Source organism: Varroa jacobsoni, unplaced genomic scaffold, assembly GCF_002532875.2.
Source record: "Varroa jacobsoni isolate VJ856 unplaced genomic scaffold, vjacob_1.0 scaffold_201, whole genome shotgun sequence".
Classification (NCBI taxonomy): domain Eukaryota; kingdom Metazoa; phylum Arthropoda; class Arachnida; order Mesostigmata; family Varroidae; genus Varroa; species Varroa jacobsoni.
Genome location: NW_019213103.1, coordinates 5068 through 24055, shown reverse-complemented (window position 1 = coordinate 24055; position 18988 = coordinate 5068). Strand labels below are relative to the sequence as shown.

General features: G+C 37.7%; 1 protein-coding gene across 1 annotated transcript; it reads right to left on the bottom strand.

Annotated features, from left to right (window-relative positions):
• Nucleotides 1-53: 53 nt before the first annotated feature.
• On the bottom strand, nt 54-11499 carry LOC111273601 (uncharacterized). The gene is made up of 2 exons (XM_022855326.2): nt 11361-11499; nt 54-2335 (listed from the first exon to the last, which is right to left on the bottom strand). Exons 1-2 carry the CDS (start codon nt 11455-11457, stop codon nt 1347-1349), a joined length of 1086 nt encoding a protein of 361 aa, XP_022711061.1. The 5' UTR covers nt 11458-11499; the 3' UTR covers nt 54-1346.
• Between the last annotated feature and the right edge of the window lie 7489 nt (nt 11500-18988).

Sequence of the window (18988 nt, the reverse complement as noted above, 5' to 3'; positions counted from 1 at the left end):
AATGTGAATTTTGCACAGACTCCTTATGTAGTAAACGCGCATCCTCTATTTTCCCCCGATGTAGTAGTGCTCTCCCTTTTTAACAAGCGTTCACTGCTTTGACCAAGCACATAGACTGAATATCGATACTTAACATATCTAAGAAGAGATAATTGATTTGCTTATTAAATAATTTATATTAAGTTCTAAAAGACAATATGTGCTTTCATTCACATCGAGCAATTACTAGTAACGATATTATTCTAAAACGAATTACTCTCACGAAAACGATTTTAAGATTTTTTTTGTGCGTAAATTTGTTTTGAAGTAAATTACTCCGGTTAAGAACAAAGATCAAGGATAATTCGTTTACGAAGAGAATAAATCTTACTGGAAGCTTCGTAAATATTTGGATTTTTGTAAAAATTCATATTTCTTCTAGGCCTCAATACAGTTCTTTAATATACAACCGTTGAGAATTTCTAAGATGTATCAGTGTAAAGGTTGCATGGTTTTGCCAATATTGAACCAATGAGGGAAGATGTGTTAGTCTCTCTAGCGAAATAGGATAACCCCGCGAAGCTAATTATTAGATAAGCTAAAATGAAGTGATCAAAACAGCTCCGGGATGATTTAATAGGATAGGAGACGACTAACTAGATAAATTTAGTTAGCGATTGAGATACACGTTAGAAGTTTTTTGTCTTAAGGATCGGTGTGTACTTAGCTAACACGTCGCGGATCCCGACCGACGAGGAGATCGATTTAAGTGTAGATCCTTCACTCACACGTGTACCTTCACAGGTTAACTTCTTATACAACGTTGTTTCAATCTTGTAACGGCGTTGCTAATTTTATAGCGATACACATTAGAATTTCAATGATTGACACATCTTATCTTGACTAGACTTACTTTATTCACATGTATGATTTGCCTCTGTACATTAGCATCATTTCCCTCGAGACTTCTAGGACACTCGGTGTACTTACATCATCGTCGTCGTTATAATTGCAGCAGTTTTCCCGATTTCCTAGGGAATGATCTATTCATTTTATCCTTTTTTAATTCCAAGCAAAGTTAGCTTGTTCTATTTTGTACATGTATCATTTATATTCTGTACCTTTTCTTTGTAATACATGCATACGTAGTTTATAGATTAAATTTAGCTCGGCGCGGCTTTTCACTTAATTTTGTGTGTTCCCATTTCATATTTCAAATATGATTTGTAGCGGTGTTTATATATTTTTTGTAGGATTAGGGGCCACCTCTATCACTACAATATTATACAGTAGCGGGACCTTCTCTCCGAGAACGATATTTCCTGATCCATACGAAAAATATAGCAAAGCCGAAACGCGCCCATCAATCATACGTCTACAATAGGATCATCATTGTAGGGATCATCTTCATCTTTGAATGGTCCTGACTTACTATCATCATCCGAGCCGAGTTGATTCTCTGGAACATCATGAATCTTACGCAGATGTTTCTTTAAGTCGAAGTTTCTACAGAAACCTTTGCCGCACTCCTTACAGGTATATGGTTTTGTGTCGTTGTGAGTGTGCATGTGGAACGTCAGATTGTAAATTTGATGGAAAGCCTTTTGGCATATGTGACATTTATACGACTTTTCGCCCGTGTGCGTTAGACGATGATTTTTGTAATTACCCTTTTGATGGAAGCCCTTTCCGCAAAATTCGCACACCCATGGCTTGAAACCAACGTGAATGCGGATGTGTGTCGATAAGGTAGAGCTACGATTGAATGCCTTTCCGCACGTTTGGCATTTATGGGGTTTTTCAGCGGTATGAATGATCTTATGGCGACAAAGCGTTGAAGCTTGTCTGAATCCTTTACCACACACTTTACACACGAATGGCCGAGCGCCAGTATGCACAGGCATATGCCGTGTTAAATTGTAGTGTGCGTTGAAGACCTTTCCGCATTCAGGGCACGGGAAGGTTTTAGGTACCGAGTTGCCTAGGGCTGCTCCGTTGTGCTCTTTTTTAATAGAGCTTCCTGGTGTAGATGGCGTATTTATCTCCTCTAGAGATGCATCTCTGTTTGTTGTAATCTTCAGCGCATCGTAACGTTCGGTCCAAAGGCGATAATCTTCAGTCGACTGCATATAGCTAAGGGCCGCAGCTTGCATGGGGTTAAGCCAGTGGTTAGTATAGAGGTTGTTAAGTGTATTGAAGTAGCTACTGTGTAACGGGTCTATGAGAGGATTCAACAAAGAGTGAGGTGGGCCAGGTATTGGAGTTGGGCCAGATGCGGGGCCTATTAATCGCTCTATGGAAAATGTCAACACTGATGGTTGTTGATTTGGTGGGGAGTCCGATGTTGTCATTTTGCCTGAAAAAAGTAAATCACAACTCTATTATAATTTCGCTTAGCATTAGAATGTATTATTACTGATGTACCGAATGGCTGAAGAAGATACTTACGCAAATTTTTCTCGTAATTAAAATTTGTTTTTCTTGCTGCGTTACGAACAACGAATGTATATGTAAACCACTTTGCATATAATAAACGTTTCCAAACTCGGACTATTCATTAAAAGACCTTAGGTAACTTAGAAATATCTATGTGTGCGCAGGTTTCAAGCCCAGTTGATTAACGCTATGTCAACATGGTCAAAAAAGTCTTCTTTTGTCTTATTGACAAGACGTCTTTTGTCTTACCATATTGACCGGATTTGATCATAACTTCTACTTTAGTTGCTGTTGACTTTTCGCAGAAATTTTGTCTGCAAGCTTAGACTAAAGCCATTTGTACAATTGGCTGAGAGTTAATATTAACGAAGAATGGCATGATTAAAATAAGCAAACTCAATAGCATATGTATCACATTTTTGTTGGGTATATTTATGTTAGGTCTATCTCTTCTTATAAAAATAGCAGAAATATTTTCTATCTTGTTGTGATTTAAAGACGACATCACTCACACTCAGTGTAAGTGTTGCAGAAGGCCTTTGAGAATTGGCCTATTGTATGTTGTGTGTGACAATGCGTAAGAGATGGGTGCGATACTCTTTAACACAGTTCTCTTTCTGGGCAACCTGAGCTGTGCATTCGATTATAAGCCGCTAAAAATTAATCAACGCTGCTTTTCCGGCGTTTTTCATTAGTCAATCATGTTGACATATAATTTGTTTATATTATAAGAGATGTATATAGTTTATTGAACCAAGCTAACAAACAGCTCTTTTCTTAAATAAGTTATCTGTTTTTACTATGCCTATTATCGTACACTGATAGGTTGTGATTTCAGTGTCGTTATATTGTTATGTTTCAAGTACCGTTGTGTATATATATGGTGGATTGAATAGTTGGATGTTGCTAGTTTTTAAATGACGTAGTATTTATTAGTTTTTTGCGGGATGTTTTCTGGCTGTGCGGAGTTATTGTAGTCCACAGATCCGAATCATATCGCTGTTGATCAGCTAGGATATGACAGAACGTAGAGTTACTGAACCACCGACAAATAATTAAAGCACACTTAACAAATTTCCATTAAATTTCCCGAAACGAAATCGATCTAGCTATCTGACAGAGAGGCGAACATTATACCCAACCTAAGTCCAACTATAGCCGGAAGTTCAGAGTTTTACGTTCGATACAGCCAAGAAACAGGGTAAAGATGTACTCAACAGCAGGTCTTCAACTTCAAAACCTTATCCCGTCACTCTCTTTCAATTATTCTATTATGACTGTACCTTCACTCTGATCTGGTTGTCCCATCGTCCAGAAGATCTAGAATTCGCATTCCTATGGCTGCTATTCTGCTATCTCACAATGGAACTGACCTCAACTTCAAAATTTGAATAATGCTAAATATAATTTCTATAACAATAGCAAGCAATCTTTCTGCAGGTGCACTCGACCTTCAGTACTACGCCGTGCTTTTTAGCACCTTATCTATACATATATAGCATTGCTTGCCCCGTCCAGAAATACCATTAGTTTAACTATTATTGTTGCTCTTTGGCGCGCCAATCTTATTCTCCTATTAGAATGTAATATGATAATATTTACGTCAGTGATTTTCTTTACGTCATACCTGTAACGTTGAATCAATGATCTTCTCTAAAACTTGGTAAGACTTAAACAAGGTTATATATAGGATTTTTAGTAGGACTCATTGATACGGCCTGTATTACCTACTGTTATTACAACAATGCTCCTATGTTATATTTACTCTACCACAAGGCCTGATGGACTTACAGGGCTCAATACTATAATACGGCCACTCTCCTGAACTTTGTGCCAGTAATCACGGCCCAAGAGGAAAAAGGTTCTCTTGGAAAAATCGCGCAATAATCAATAAACATAATTTCTAATAAAGAGTTGTCCATTCCTTAGATGAAATGTTGTCTTCGCTGATGACCACAAGCACAGTGTCATCGATATCTTTACATCCAGGTTACGCCAAATTATAGAAAGATAAACCCGTCAAATATAAGCCGTTCTAGGCTGTCATGTCCCATAAAATGAGAATCAAACCACAGGTAAGTAAAAAGTCCTACCGATGATTGCGGCAGCTACTTCTAAGCGTTTTTATAGCCGCAGCGAGTATTTTATAGATGCAATTAATATACAACACATAGCCATTGGTAGCGATTTTCGGCAAATGAAAAATTAAGAGGTTAATTTTTAATCTCAAATGATGTTGTATTAAAATATGAATATTATCGAGGCACATGAGTATATAATGTCGTAGGTAATTTATTACTTTGTGACTTTGTTTCATGCTCTGCGTTCTTATGAGGGTAATTTTCCAGATAAATATTCTCAAGTCCTTCAGAGAAGCTGCAACGCTGACTGTATTATACTTTAGTAGTTACTATTGGTTTATACACTCGTGAGAATTGTCTGTCAAATTTCTCATTATATCAGTACATTCAGCTCTATTTCGAAACAGTGTTCACCCAGCTGTCTTTCTTCAGGTTCCACTCTGTCGTTAGCCCTCGTATCGCCATTGTCACGACACAGCTGTTCATCCCTATATCCCAATAATAAATAATTACCTGGACTGATTTGGGACAGTGATTGTGTTGACCTCCCGTTAGCTCTCCAAAAGCTTTTCCTTCTTCTTCTCTATTTCTGAGACAACAGGGTGAAAAAGGTTCGAGCTAACCGATCTGTACACAGGCACGAGGGGGAGCCGAAGCAAAAAGAGAACGTAGATACATAGACGTTTGAAAAGACAAAATGGGAAAGAAAAAAGAGGATGTGAATGGACAGGGGAACTAATCAGTGGCAAAGCTACCCTAATTCATCCTTCGTTCAAACATCCTATTTCGATCGGTTTAACTTGTTATATTGGTTGCCGTTTGTTCTCTTACCCAATCGACTCCTCTCATATAATATAATACTTCTGTGAAAATTCGCGAATACTTTCCTGCCATCAGCTCGTTTCGATATGTGCGGATGTTACAGTGTCGAAGTACAAGAGCAACGGGTGCATTTTCGCATTGTGGTTTTTGAATGAGACACTTTTCCTCTCAGGGGACAGACACACAGCAACACAAACACCGTTGCATAATAGAGGAGCTTTCCAATGGAACAAGCCAGCACGAGAATGCTACCTATGGAGTACTTTTTCTTTTGAATCGCCTTCGCAGCAACCCGGGGGAGACTTAGGCCCTCAGACACGTCTGCCCGAACGACCAGGATGTATACAATGCGAAGCTTGAGAATCGTTTCGAGAAGTGGGACACACTATTCGTGGGTACCATACATTATGGCCAGTGTCAGCTATGCTGGTCTAACAACAATATCAAGATTTGATTATTTAGAAAAGAGAAATAAGCTAAATATAAAAGTAGTTTTTATGTGGCCTGTGTAAATTCCAGACGCCTCCATAATCCTAGCAAAATAAAACATCAGTAATTTTTTTTGTTAAACCTCTGATATTATAAATTTTATCTTATCTTCACCAAGGTATACCGCTTGCTCGAAAGCATTTCGGTCTCTTGATTTTTATCTTTTTTAGACTCTGACAAATTTTTGAGCTAAATTTGCTGGTGATGGTCAGTTGCTTTCATTATACGGAATTCTGTGGAAACTGGCTAAGTGTACCCGAGTTTCGTTTATTTGGGAGTTACTTTTAGAAGTTTATAAACGCACATATCTACGTTTATACAACGATGACGCACATAAAAATTTTTACCGCCACTCTCTACTTACAGCTCTTTTTGTCTTCTCCTTCAAATAATGAGAAATAATAGCATGTAATCTTACTCAGTCATACAACTAAAAAAAAAAAAGTTAGTGAAACTATCTTTTAGTTACGGCTCTTCAAAGTATCGCGGATCTAAATAGACAGCCTTTGACGGCTAGCTCTTCAAGACATTTCTCTCTACCTTGTTAATGCGCTTTCTAATAGGTTATATAGGAAACACAATTCAGTAACACATTATTTACCTTTAAGAGTTCTACACGAGGCTCAACTTGCAGGTTCGGTAGCTATTTTAGGTACCATCGTTTTTGAAGTCGCGATGTCGACTTGTAATTTCTCCACAAAAAGGAGCTTAAGATTCATCTCATTCAATGTATTCCCTTCAGGAAAAAAAATCACCTATTCTTATTTTGTAAACTTCATACTATAAAAGCAAATTGAGGTTTTGGCGCCATTTTTACTCATCCTTGGTCATTATTATTTTTATTTTTATCAGACTTTTTCAAAAAAAATCACAGAAAGAATCCGCTTACACTTTTGACTAGTGTGGGATCTTATTGTAACTGAAAAATCTGATTGTGTAGCACGTCGACAGAAATCTGTGGTTATTCGATGCCATTGATTAAAACAGTAAGGCTCAACGTGTCCGAAGCTATATAGTAATAAAACAGGAACGTAATTTGTAGTGCACGATATTTTGTTTAAGCCAATTTGACGTGATTCGTAAGAGCACACACATCTTCAACTTGCACGCATCACGTCAATAAATATACTTGTGAAGTGTTTTAGTCAGTTTTTCCCCATTAAGCTATTTTAACCCTTTTTTTAGTAAGAAAGCATTAGCGGAAGTTTACTTGGACAATATCCGCGACAACTCCCCGTATATTATTACTGATACGGCTAAATATAGGCATGCCTGCCAGTTAAAAAAAAACTTGTGCATTTTAGACATAAGTTTCTGCTTTGGCAGCGATATACATTTTAATATTATCATGTTGTGAAATATGGCTGCATATAAGTCAAAATGGGGTGTCAGGGAAAACGTTCACCTCAGTATTATTTCTCGAGTTCACATGGCTTTCTGAAAACGAAGTAGGCGGTTTTCGTTTGCATCTTACATTAACTTTAATAGCTCTAAAATCTATCCTTACTTGACAATTTTGCAACAAAATTTACCCTCCGTGCATCAACAATTCCCACTGCAGTTGCTGTCATAAAAAAACAAGCCCGTCTAAACCTATTTTAAATTATCACTAAATTCGACCTTAAATCATCAGCTGCTCACTACACTTTTTACTTACCAAGGAAAGTATTTTGCAGACAAGTGAAATAACGTCGCACATAAAATTAAGAATATTTACGTATTTAAATGTAACAGATGTATACACTTTATAGAAGATGCTGTATACACGTTGCATCCGCATTACCCTAACTTTGGTGCTGCTAGACTAAGCTACACATAAAATTCTACACATAAAAAAATCAAATTTAACCCTTGTAGAGTTGATTCAAATATCTAGAGCGTTCAGAACTTTTTTACTCAAAATACTGACGTTTTTTCACAAAATTTCCTATTGCTATGTGATGTTTAATAATCCAACGATAAATATACAGGTTTGGGGAGCCGTGTCGATTCAACAACAGTAGTTGTTTTCAGTGCAGCCTTATTTGGTCATTTATTTCAGAATTTTATCACATAAAGAGTTATTCAAGAAGCAGGAGCAATCCATGAGAGCGAATCGTTACTAATAGGAAGTATCCCAATTGCACTTAAGTAGGGAAATTATCTTACAAGATCAAAAAAGGTATTCGTTTTTGAAGTTTGGTTGTATGTTGTCTAAAATCTATTTTTTCTTTACTGTTTCCTGGATGTATTAATGTTTTGTAACTCAGATTCATAATATTTGACAAGAAATATGTTCTCAGACCATACGTTGGGCGCATCATCCGAAGTTCTGTAAATTTGCTTGAAAATGCGTTTAAAATGTTCTCAAAGTGACAATGTATCACGATTAGGACGGTCTCCCTATACGTACAATAGGCTTAGAGATGGTGGTTTTAAGTATACATTTTTGATTATTCGATACCAGTAGATAGCCTTTAAAAATACTGCCCTATCCACTAAAATTAATGTCAGCTACGGATGACCAAGTCTGTATATTTATGTTGAGAGACCATTCTCATAAGTTCAGAGAGTACTAATCCTTTATTTTAAATACAAGCTTGTTATTCGGCTCGAATTAACCCACCCCACAATGCTGTGTGATTACACAGTGAGTTTTTTCAAATTTTTGAAAATCATAGGACTTGGCAAAAAAATGCCTTAAACGCATATCTCTATAATCAACATTCTACTTTATCGTAATTATCTTCAAACGTCTTTCTTATAGGATTTCATTCCATGTCTGCACTCGAAAGGTCTTTTTTGCTTAACGAAAGCGTGAAAATAACTCATATAAAGCAAATATTTACCTATATATTTTATATGCACTGCAATATTAATTTCAATTAATTTTTTCCATTATGCAAGTTAAAATCAGTGATACTACAGTGATCTCCATAAATCTCCGTAGGATCCCGATAAATCTTTTTCTAAATGAAAAGCTAATCTGACTTACATAAAAGAGACGACCATTTAGATTCATATGTCTGTTTCTTTAATCATGGGAAGGGGTAAAAGCGAAGCTTCTATTTCACGGTTGCAATGGCTAAAAATACCGAAAGTGTTCTGAATAATTTGAAATCGTGTTTGCCAATCGTATCAGACATACACTGAATTTGGGTCCCAGCCTTGTTACCGACATAACAACTGGAAAAAATTTAAGGTGGGGCTCTCACAAACGGTAGTAACAAGAAGTACAAATTTAGCATCACGAGCACGATATTCCGAGCATTTCCGGTTTGTACTGCTACGCTTACCTGTCTATTCTCTTTTCTGAGGTGATGTTCTCAAATAATTTTATATCACATCGCTATATTTATTTTTAGCGGGCTTAGAGGCATCGTTTCAAGTATGCTTATTAAAGGTGATGTCGGGGAACTGCAAATAACTATATAATTACTATTACAGATCGCTGAGTTACTAAATAATAATAATGGGCCCTTCTCTTCTTAGACACGCTGGTATTGTAATAGCAAAATTGATAGTGGTCATATATTTCATTTCACTGAAATGTGGGGGATCGCATCTTTTTAAAACTGTTTTGAGCAGGTTTGACTGTGTATGGGTGTAAAATATTATATATATATATATATATATATATATATATATACTGTCGGACTTCACGCATTAATAAATGCTGACTCCCTGTTTAATATCTAAGATATTCGTTATTCTATCAACAGGGAGTCAGCATTTATTAATGCGTAAAGTCCGACAGTATAATCTAAATTCTCATTATTAAATTTATATACAGTTGATCCTATTTACTGTGTACAAATTTAATAATGTACATATTAATTTAAAGAATCATTCAAGGAACGCGTCAAAAATATATGTAATGTAATCGTTGTAGCTTAGCTAATTAGCTGTATTTGCATTTCTACAGCGGCCTCTATTCACAAAAACTGGCTTCTGTGATTTAGATAGAATGTTCTTTTCTATCAACTTTTTGCTAGAAGAGAGATGAGATGCCACGTAGGTTCCTCGTGTAGATTTCACAACACACCAGGGCAATTAAATGCATTATATTATATATAAAATTAAAAATTAACTTTTTCGCTCTCTTTATATCTGCTGAAGTATTGCAATTCGATAGTACGGACAGGAAGCTACTCGTGAAGACAGTGCTTGCTGGCCTGCTCACTTCATTTTTCTGCAGTCCTCTCTGGCTACAAAAGGTTATGCTTTACTTGGCCTGACTTGAGAAGAGGCGGAGCTGGAAGGGGCGGAGCTAACACTAACAGTAAAAAGGGCAGTGCATTAGAGGCGTAAATGAAGCTTTAGCGGACCTGACTGCATCCGTGTGCGAGTTCTAGCTAGAAGCTAGTATACTGTAATAATGACGTCTAGGTTATGCAGAATAGAATAGTCTTTTGGACCGGAAGCTTTCGTCAGAGTAATTCCTGTTTTATGCTATTTGGGCGGCAATCTTCCAATTTTAAGCTAACGTGGTTACAGAAATAACTAGACCGCGTGATATTTCTCTGAAGTTTGTTTCATTAACAACTATTTAAGTTCGCTAATTTGGTCAGTTCGATACTTTGCAAGGAGCGAAGACATATTACCACGGAAAAGCTATAGTTAGATCTTTAGTATTTACACTCATCTATTAGGTAGAAGTCATCTACTGGGAAACATATTTTTAGTAAAGAAAAAATACCTACCAGAACCTATAACAGAATCAGCTCGATTTCCTTATCTAAATTAAGTGTTTTTAATTCTTTTTAGAAGCTGGTGTTTGTTGCTACACTTACTACTCAATCGAGGCGTTATGTAGTCATGATGATTTAGCTAGTAGCTAAACTGTCGCCATATTACAGTAGCAACAGGAGCGAACATTATCCTTTAATAGGAATGCCAAGATCCACTTTCTGCAATTTGAGAGCAGTTGTGACAAACATCAGATGGATTCACTTTCCCCCGAATCTATAGGTCATCCATCTGCTTGCTATGGGTGAGTGAAGTGTACATAAAGCGCAATAGCTTTGTGAGTATCTTCTTTGCCGCCCTTTCGGAGTTACCACACTGCTAGCCAAAACAAGATGTTCTGGGCTCGGTAAAGAGAATTGTCTAAGAGGTATTTGTCAGACAAACAGAATTACCCGCCACCCACCTTCCCAAACCAATGGGCCGCTAGGCAAACTCTCCATCAGAGCAAAGAACAAATCGGGCAAGTTGGAGAGGAAAGACGGCTGATGTAGCGAGGTACACATTGAAAGGAATAAGAAACTGGGGGAGTGTCCCAAGGAAAATCAGGTAGGTTAATCTTGTAAGGGTGGTTGATAACCAATGCCCTCAGGTAACGAACAGGTAACTCGAACAGGTGAACTTGGTAAGCAAGCACCTAAGAAACATGTATGAACACATATATGTAGCTGTATTTTGGAACGTACTTACTCCTATACCTACTATAAAATGACATGCTTCAATATAAGGTAATGGCTAAAAAGGGTCTCAGAGCATCCATACCCAAAACTCCGCTGCGAAAGCCACAAGTCGCACTAGTATTCCTATTTAGCTCTGTTCTCCACCAACCTGGCGTGCTGTAATATCGCTGTCGGGTATTCAAATTCGAAATGCACATCTTTCTTGAGAACTCAATCGCCGATCCAAGCCTACTTCGTGAAGTCATGCAGCTGGGACTCGGCCCCAGAACTAGTAGAGCAACGCTCAATGTGAAATTGTCTGACAAAGTGAGCATCTTGTTAAGCAAAAGAGTCTTATGTGGTATAGAAAACCGCTCTGAATCGTAATACCTCTCTCTTTTTTGGGCGGAGCCTTCAGCCTATGCTAATTCCTACATTGCTCCAAAAGTCTTGAACCCCACTCGTTTGTCCCCCCTTTTGTAGGTCGTATGCAGCGCCACTGGTGTGAGAGATCTCCTTCGGAGGCAGATGGCCAACAAACCCGTGAAACGAAGGCCATATGTGCTATTCTATGGGACTGATCAGTAAATGTGTAAGTCGGCGTGTAATAAACTTCTAGGCCTTTTGAACTGTTGAATGCTGATACGAGTAGATCCTAGCGTTGTATAATTACCAAATAGTTTCACAATTTAGTGCGAATTTGCTTATTTTAAGAACCGAAGCATTTTGACACTAGCACAGAAACACTGAGTGTTTAAATGAACGACAATAATGAGGTCAACTACGTGTACACATTTCAGTAAATCGGCTCTAAAATACTGAATTTAAGTTATGCGTTTTCGATAGTGGCGCTATGTGAAAAAAATATGAAAGTATTAAATGAACAAATATGAAATACATGTGAAATAAAATATTAACACATTGATACTAAGTTGTTGAAAAAATAGGGATCGCTTAACTAGAGTGCTTCAAGGTAACATAAGAAAACAAAAAAATGTTCTTTACAATGTGCGGCAAAGCGAGACTGACAATGCTATTTGTATGACTGGAAACGAATCGTGCGCTTTGAGTTGCCGCAATCTGGCAAAACGATCGGTTTGGATCGCCAGCGTCAATAACTGGTTACAACAAGCCATTGAAAAATGTCGAGTACTATTGAACAGAAATGGCGTCGTCCTCCGCCAAGTTCCAAATTGCATATATTTTAAGCTATTAGGCAAAAATTGAGTAGCGTGGATGGGAACATTTAATGATTCGCCGTATACTCCGGATCCTGCACGATCAGAGTATCGCAATCTTCGCAGCCCTCTCTTAACGGTATAATTTAGTTTCAATAGAGAGACGCTAAAATCAGTTGTCACAACTTTTTTGTCCAGCAGTCACAAGTTTTCCACCTATGGGATCGTGATGTCGTTAGAAAAATAGTCATCGATCCCAATGGCGCATATTTAATATCTTAATATTACTTCAACGTATTAATTTTTGCTTGAAACAGTCAATACCTTTTCAACAACCCGATATACGCCCGCCTCCATTAGAGAACACGATTAATGCAAAGTGAAGAACTAAGTTATAATACGTATGGCATAAAATAAATCGCCAATATATAAATTGGTATAATAGAGTATTCGCTAAGCTTTTTTTAATGATTTAAATTTACTTAACCATCGTGCACATGTATTTCGGAAAAGCCTGCAATGGACCTAAAGTCCTGCGATGTGGTATGAAGCTATCAATTATACGAGGGCAAAAAACTAATACACTGCTAAAATATAAACGTTTCAGCACTAATCAGATAAAATACGTTAAAGCCAATAAAGTTTCAGCAAATGCCTACTCAACCTTCAAATAAGTTAACACGATAAAATGGCCTTCTTGTCTAGTTGGCGAGAGAAAAATCATATTAAATATATTGAGCGGGAATAAACAATGTTAGAACTTTTCATATTTCGATAATTACTATGTTCTTATTTAAAATTTGAAAGAGGACATGTTAAGGACATCCTATAAAGATAAGAACGCTGCAAGCAGTTTTTATGATCATTTACATACAATCAGCGAGTACTATTTATTTTGCTATTGGCGTATGTAGCCATTGCTACGATGTGAAATGCGGGAGAAGACTTCATACGAATAGTTCGACCTAATAGTGAATACCTTGATTTATATTTTTTATAGGACCAACTTAGCGTTTACTATTTATACTATTTATTCTACATATACCAAATTTATTCACACATTGATATATGTGGACATATAAGGCAGTGCGAAAAACAACGCCTGCAGAAAGGACGGAAGCCGAATCACCGAAACGCCTGGCCAATAAGAAAATATGAGAGCTTCGTATGCCGACAAAGAACATATTACCAGAAATATATATATTCATGGCTGCAACTTAAATAGGGATGAAAGTCTATCGCATCGCGGCTATTTATATCAGTGGTGGCTGACTTTTGTACACGCTGTCAATGACGGATCCCTTCGCTCACTTGTGACGTTCTGCTAATAATCATTATGCATACGACTTTCGATCATGAGGCGATGGAAGGAAAGCTCCATGGAGAACCATTTTACAAACTGTGGCAATCTGACCAAAATTCCCGATAATATATTTTATGTGGCTTAGAATGTAAGAGCGCATCGATATATCGACGACAAATGAAAGTAAAAAGTATTTTAAGGAACAGTGATAGGTCCATACCAGTTGCATCTACCTGGATCGTTTAAATCCCACCTGTTTCCTTTAAAGTAATACGTGCGGTACTGTTTTTTTTCAGGTATTACGACAATTTCCGAGAATTGCAGGATAAATGTCAAGCCTGCTTGTGCTGTTTTCTGGATTTTTCCGATTGCATCAAAGCTTTTTCTGCTTACGTGTCTCTTTAAGCTTTAGAGAAGGGGGCTAGATCTGGTGAAGATAGTGTTTCCCTGCAAAATACACAAAACATTAGCCGATACATTATTATTATGGTGAAGAACCTATAATTCGTTCAGTTAAAGGTCTAGCCTTTCTTATGCAATTTTTTACCGGTGCTTTTTAATGATACGAAAATCACTAAATACGGATTTGTCACTGCACAACTATCCGAGAGTTAAAGAAAACGGTGAGGAAAGTTTGTTTTTCTCCTGTCCGGATCTGAGCCAGCTTTCTTCGATCTCGACCCGTTTTTGAAACGATACAGAAACGGTCGAGCTTCTGTTATGATATAACACCCTCCACACCCGCGTTTCGTCATCTATAATGAAGCGTTTGATCAGATCCGTCAGATTCCTTTTTGAATCGAACGCGATGTCGCAAGTCGGATCTTGGATCAGTCTTTAGTTGGGAAAGGCGTGGACGCCTTATTGATACATTTCTTGTCCTAGTATTGTGTTATTCGTATTGAGATGCATGAAATTAGTTTTCGGTTGCACACTTTAAAGAACTAGGCCGTTCGTCGAACCCTAACTGTATATCAACTAAAGGTTAGGTCCTTTATAGCCTAACTGCGTCCGAAACAATTATCTGTTATTTCTTTGTGCATTGTGCTTGGCCACATTTACCTATGTCAATACAGCATTAGCGTATCTCTCATATGGATGCTCCCTTCGCAATTCAAGTGTCTTCATTGCGTGGCGTGCTGTGATCGTCACGGCCTAACGCCATGATGAATATTGACGATTGCAGTGCGAGCTAGTCCGTTTTCATCGGCGATCTGGCCGGCGGTTTTCAGCTTTGAGCGGGCGTGGCCTTCATCCGTGTTACTAATTTGTGAAAGACTGCTATTGTTTGACGGTGTGTAGGCTAGCGATTACAAGGCCTTTATGTTCTTACCTCACTGGGGCAAGTAGCTATTTACTTTCTTAGGTATTACAATATGAAGCTGCCGAAAGCAAATACGGGATCAAGGGTTATGCCTTGGCTTTAAGAACATGAAGTAATTCATAACTAACAATTATTAATCAACTGGAAGACGAAGAAAATATCAGTAAGAAAATAAGCACGCCGATTTGGAAAGAAATTGTGCACCTGTGTTAACATTTAGAAAGCAGTCTTCATTAGGACTTAATTGCGTGTCTAACCAACTTTTTGAATGCAGTTTACAAAAGGCATGCCTCCTCCAAAATCTTAGAAGTAATTGGACGTAGCAAAAGCTTTCCGCGTTGCATTTAATAGACTTGATTAGTATGCAACCGTTTCATTTCATTGAAAGCATTGAAGTAAAACGTGCGTAACTGCGGCGTAAGATATCGACTTATGTTTGAAAAACTCGCTGCTAGTTATCTATTATCACGGGGCAAGTTAGGTATGCGCCATTTGAAAAAAAGAGGTTTGACGAAGGACAAATAAAATCCCGCTTAATTTATTTACTAGGGCTCAAGATTGAGCCCTAAACGTCAACAATAAAGGCATATTTGGTTGACATACCGCAGTCAAAATGGTTCTTTGCTTTTATCCAGATTAGTGTGTGTAAACATTTAACACAAGACAAGGATTGCAAGTTATCTAGATAATAAGTAATTTTACATTAGAGTTAGTAGTAATCTTAAAAGACATAGTTTGTGCTTCTTGCCGTGATAATGCAGCTGCGGCCTGAGGACATAAGAACACGTGAAACCCGAATCATTAAGCGTGACTTCAGAGATTCGTGTGTGGAGTATACTGTCTCACATGTTTATCCTCCTAAATTGCACAAACCCTTTGACGCAATAGGAAACTTCTCTAGCATTCAATTATTGGGTCATTAGAATGATGCACAAATACTGGGTCTAAGGACACAACTATAGTGGCGTTTTAGAAATGGATGCGAATACATTTACGAAAATTTAAAGAAAAAGCAACCATATTGCAAATTCCTCTTTGAATCTTGTATGAAATTAATAAGGAATATTTCCGCCATTTTCCAAATAGTTGCTTCTTGCCTTATCTCTCCACTCTGTTTATTTGTATATAGTATTTGAAAATGCTTGTTGTTTTCGGTAATCCCTTTGCAAATGGCTACCTTCAGGAGTTACGCTTAAGCTCGGGGTCGAATTGGATCTCTACCCCAAATAGACCATAATTCGCGTTTAATGGAACCGGAAAAGTCTCCAGCAAGTGCATGTTGACACGGGAAACAAGTATCTGTGTGTGTGTATTCTAATTGCATCTAATAAACGAGGCTATTAATAGAAAAAATATTCAATAGGCAGAGCAAGGCCATGCTTCATTACGATAAATCAAAGCCACGCATGGTAAAGATCGTTGCAGCCATTCCGCAAAGGTCTGAATGGAAGTTTTCTTATACCCATTAGTTCCTTAATAGCAGACTTGACAATTTCCAGCGAAAAAAGGTTAGACGAGGAAGCTACCATTACTTAATCCCTAATAGCGTGGCAGTAACATAATATAATTCCAACGCATGATTTTAGCACTAATATGGAGCATATGGTTAAACTAGGAGAGGTTATTTGTTCAACCCTTTTTTGATGTAGTGTAATCGAAAGTCCAAAATTTTATACCAAACATACAAAAGTCTAGTATTAGCAAATTTTCTGCCAGCTGTAATGCGTGGTAACCATATTTCAAGAATCATATTAAAGCTAGTACGAGGTGCAGTGGAGATTTATTAAAAAAAAAAGATGTACCATTTTCAGGTGTTCTACTGAAAATGAAGCTCCCAACTTTATACGAATGATATAAGTTCTGATATAAAAGTCGTGCGTAGTCGAATGGTACGAATACCTTTCTTTTCTGGCGGTGCATATACGTCGAAAAAATAACTAATACTATAGCAAATTCCATATTATCCCACCAACTAATTTCCGTTGCGCCAAATAGTTCTCTCACCTAAGCGGCGCGTCACTCAAAAATAGTTTAGTAATATTGAGAGGTGCTGACTTATGAATATTGCGATGACGAGTAGGTGCGCACCACAACCTTTAGTCCATTATTGTTTATGTTAAGAGATGTGACTGGGTAATCGCCTACATTCACTGAGCGGACCAGCATGGTTACTGACTCTCACTTGCTACCACCGTTTTATCAGCTGGGACGCTAAGATTTTTCTTTCTTGGAAAACTGCTCTGGCTGACATCCATAGATTGTTTTGCTTCAGTATTCAGTTGTCTGTATCCAACAGCTACGGCCAACGTTAATCGCATCTGTTGCTTTCGAACAAACATGTTCGATTCAAATGCTGTCCACCAACCGAATCTTCTTGTGAGCAACAAAAAGACGTACCGTACTAGTATCCATCCGTAGCCGGGGACCACTCGACAAGGCCCTTCTGGATTGTATACTTATGCTGACCGAAAGGTTTAACGAATAAATCGGAGCGAGGGTGCACACACACGTATTCTCTCCTGATTTGGCCTTAACGAGTTTAAATAAACACCCTAAACATTTCGTATAATCTGGAATCAACGATTTCATGAAGCTCCGATTTGGTTGTCTTATACAGGGTTCGTTGAGAAGATACGAACGATAATATATAGCAGCGCAACTGAAGATACGCAATAGGGACCCCTATTAGGCCTGGTACGTGCCCGTCTGTCGAATATGATGCATTGCTAGTTACCTGTAATCACGCCGCTTTGGAGACTCTTGAGATGAAACTGTTGTTATTGCTTCTCTAGTGCAGCGGAAGAATTTGCTCTAACTGTTTTAGGTCCGTGGATCCAAAGACCTAACCGTTAGTTACTGTGTGCTAGAATAACGGCTCGAGCGTAGACCAAGTTGCTAAAAAATGGCACTTACATAACAAATGCCCCAAAAATATAGAACTGGTTATTAGATGAAGTAAACATCTGCCAGAGAGGAATTTATGATACAGAAATGATTTTTTTGATAATTTCTCGATGAGAGTTTAACAGGCCGTAACACATAAGATCTAGAAACGAATCACTGAACGTTGTAGCCTGAAAAGCGCGTGTTTATTTTGCCTGAACGGTACGACAAAAGAAAAAGGGAGAAGAACGTTTTCAGAAATTTGCATCTCTTATTCTTATTGAGTTGATGAAGCGTAATACGCATTCACGTACATTGTATATACGAATGGTGAAGTTCCAGCTCGAGCTCGGGATCTGAGTCGGAAGGATCCAACAGGCAAGATCAACATTTTTAATGCTCTTGTTACCATTTTTAGTTATGCGAAAAACAACGTGCGTAGCACTTGTCACAAAAAAAAATAATGAAAAAGATAAATTCGTTCATTGATGACATTTCTTGTCTTTTGTGTCTTTGGGCTTAAAGGTAGACATACATTATAGGCGCCATTGAGAATTCTCCAATCGCTTCCACATTCTGCAGTGTACCCAGTTTGGCAGAAGGAGGCAAATATAAAAATACAATAGAACAAAGAAATTTGCTTTTTTTTTGTTTTAGTTAGTCACGCTCGTAGAATAGAGAGATTGACAGGTGTCGAGAATAGATCCTGAGATGAAAATGTGTATTTTGAAGAAAGGTGAACATTTAAAGCCATGGTAACTTCCAATATTTTGCTGTCCTGCAATGGATCATATTTAGTAGTATTTCAATTCAATATTCTAGCCTCTTGTACCGCTGTCGATTCCGCTTATGCACTTTCGTAATTTCTGTCTCTCCGGTTTGTTTGTGCTATTGAGCACACAACGAAAGGACATCAACAGTTTTCGCTTAAACATTGCTCACTCGGAGTTGACAAGAGTTTGATAAAATCATTAGCACGTTTGTTCACTGATCTTATTGATTGCTGTTCCACCAAGCTAACTCGACATCTGGTGGCAGTACGATATATTATGTACTCTTTGGCTCAGCGTTTACATGCATGTTCATAACATGATAGAAATTGACAAGGA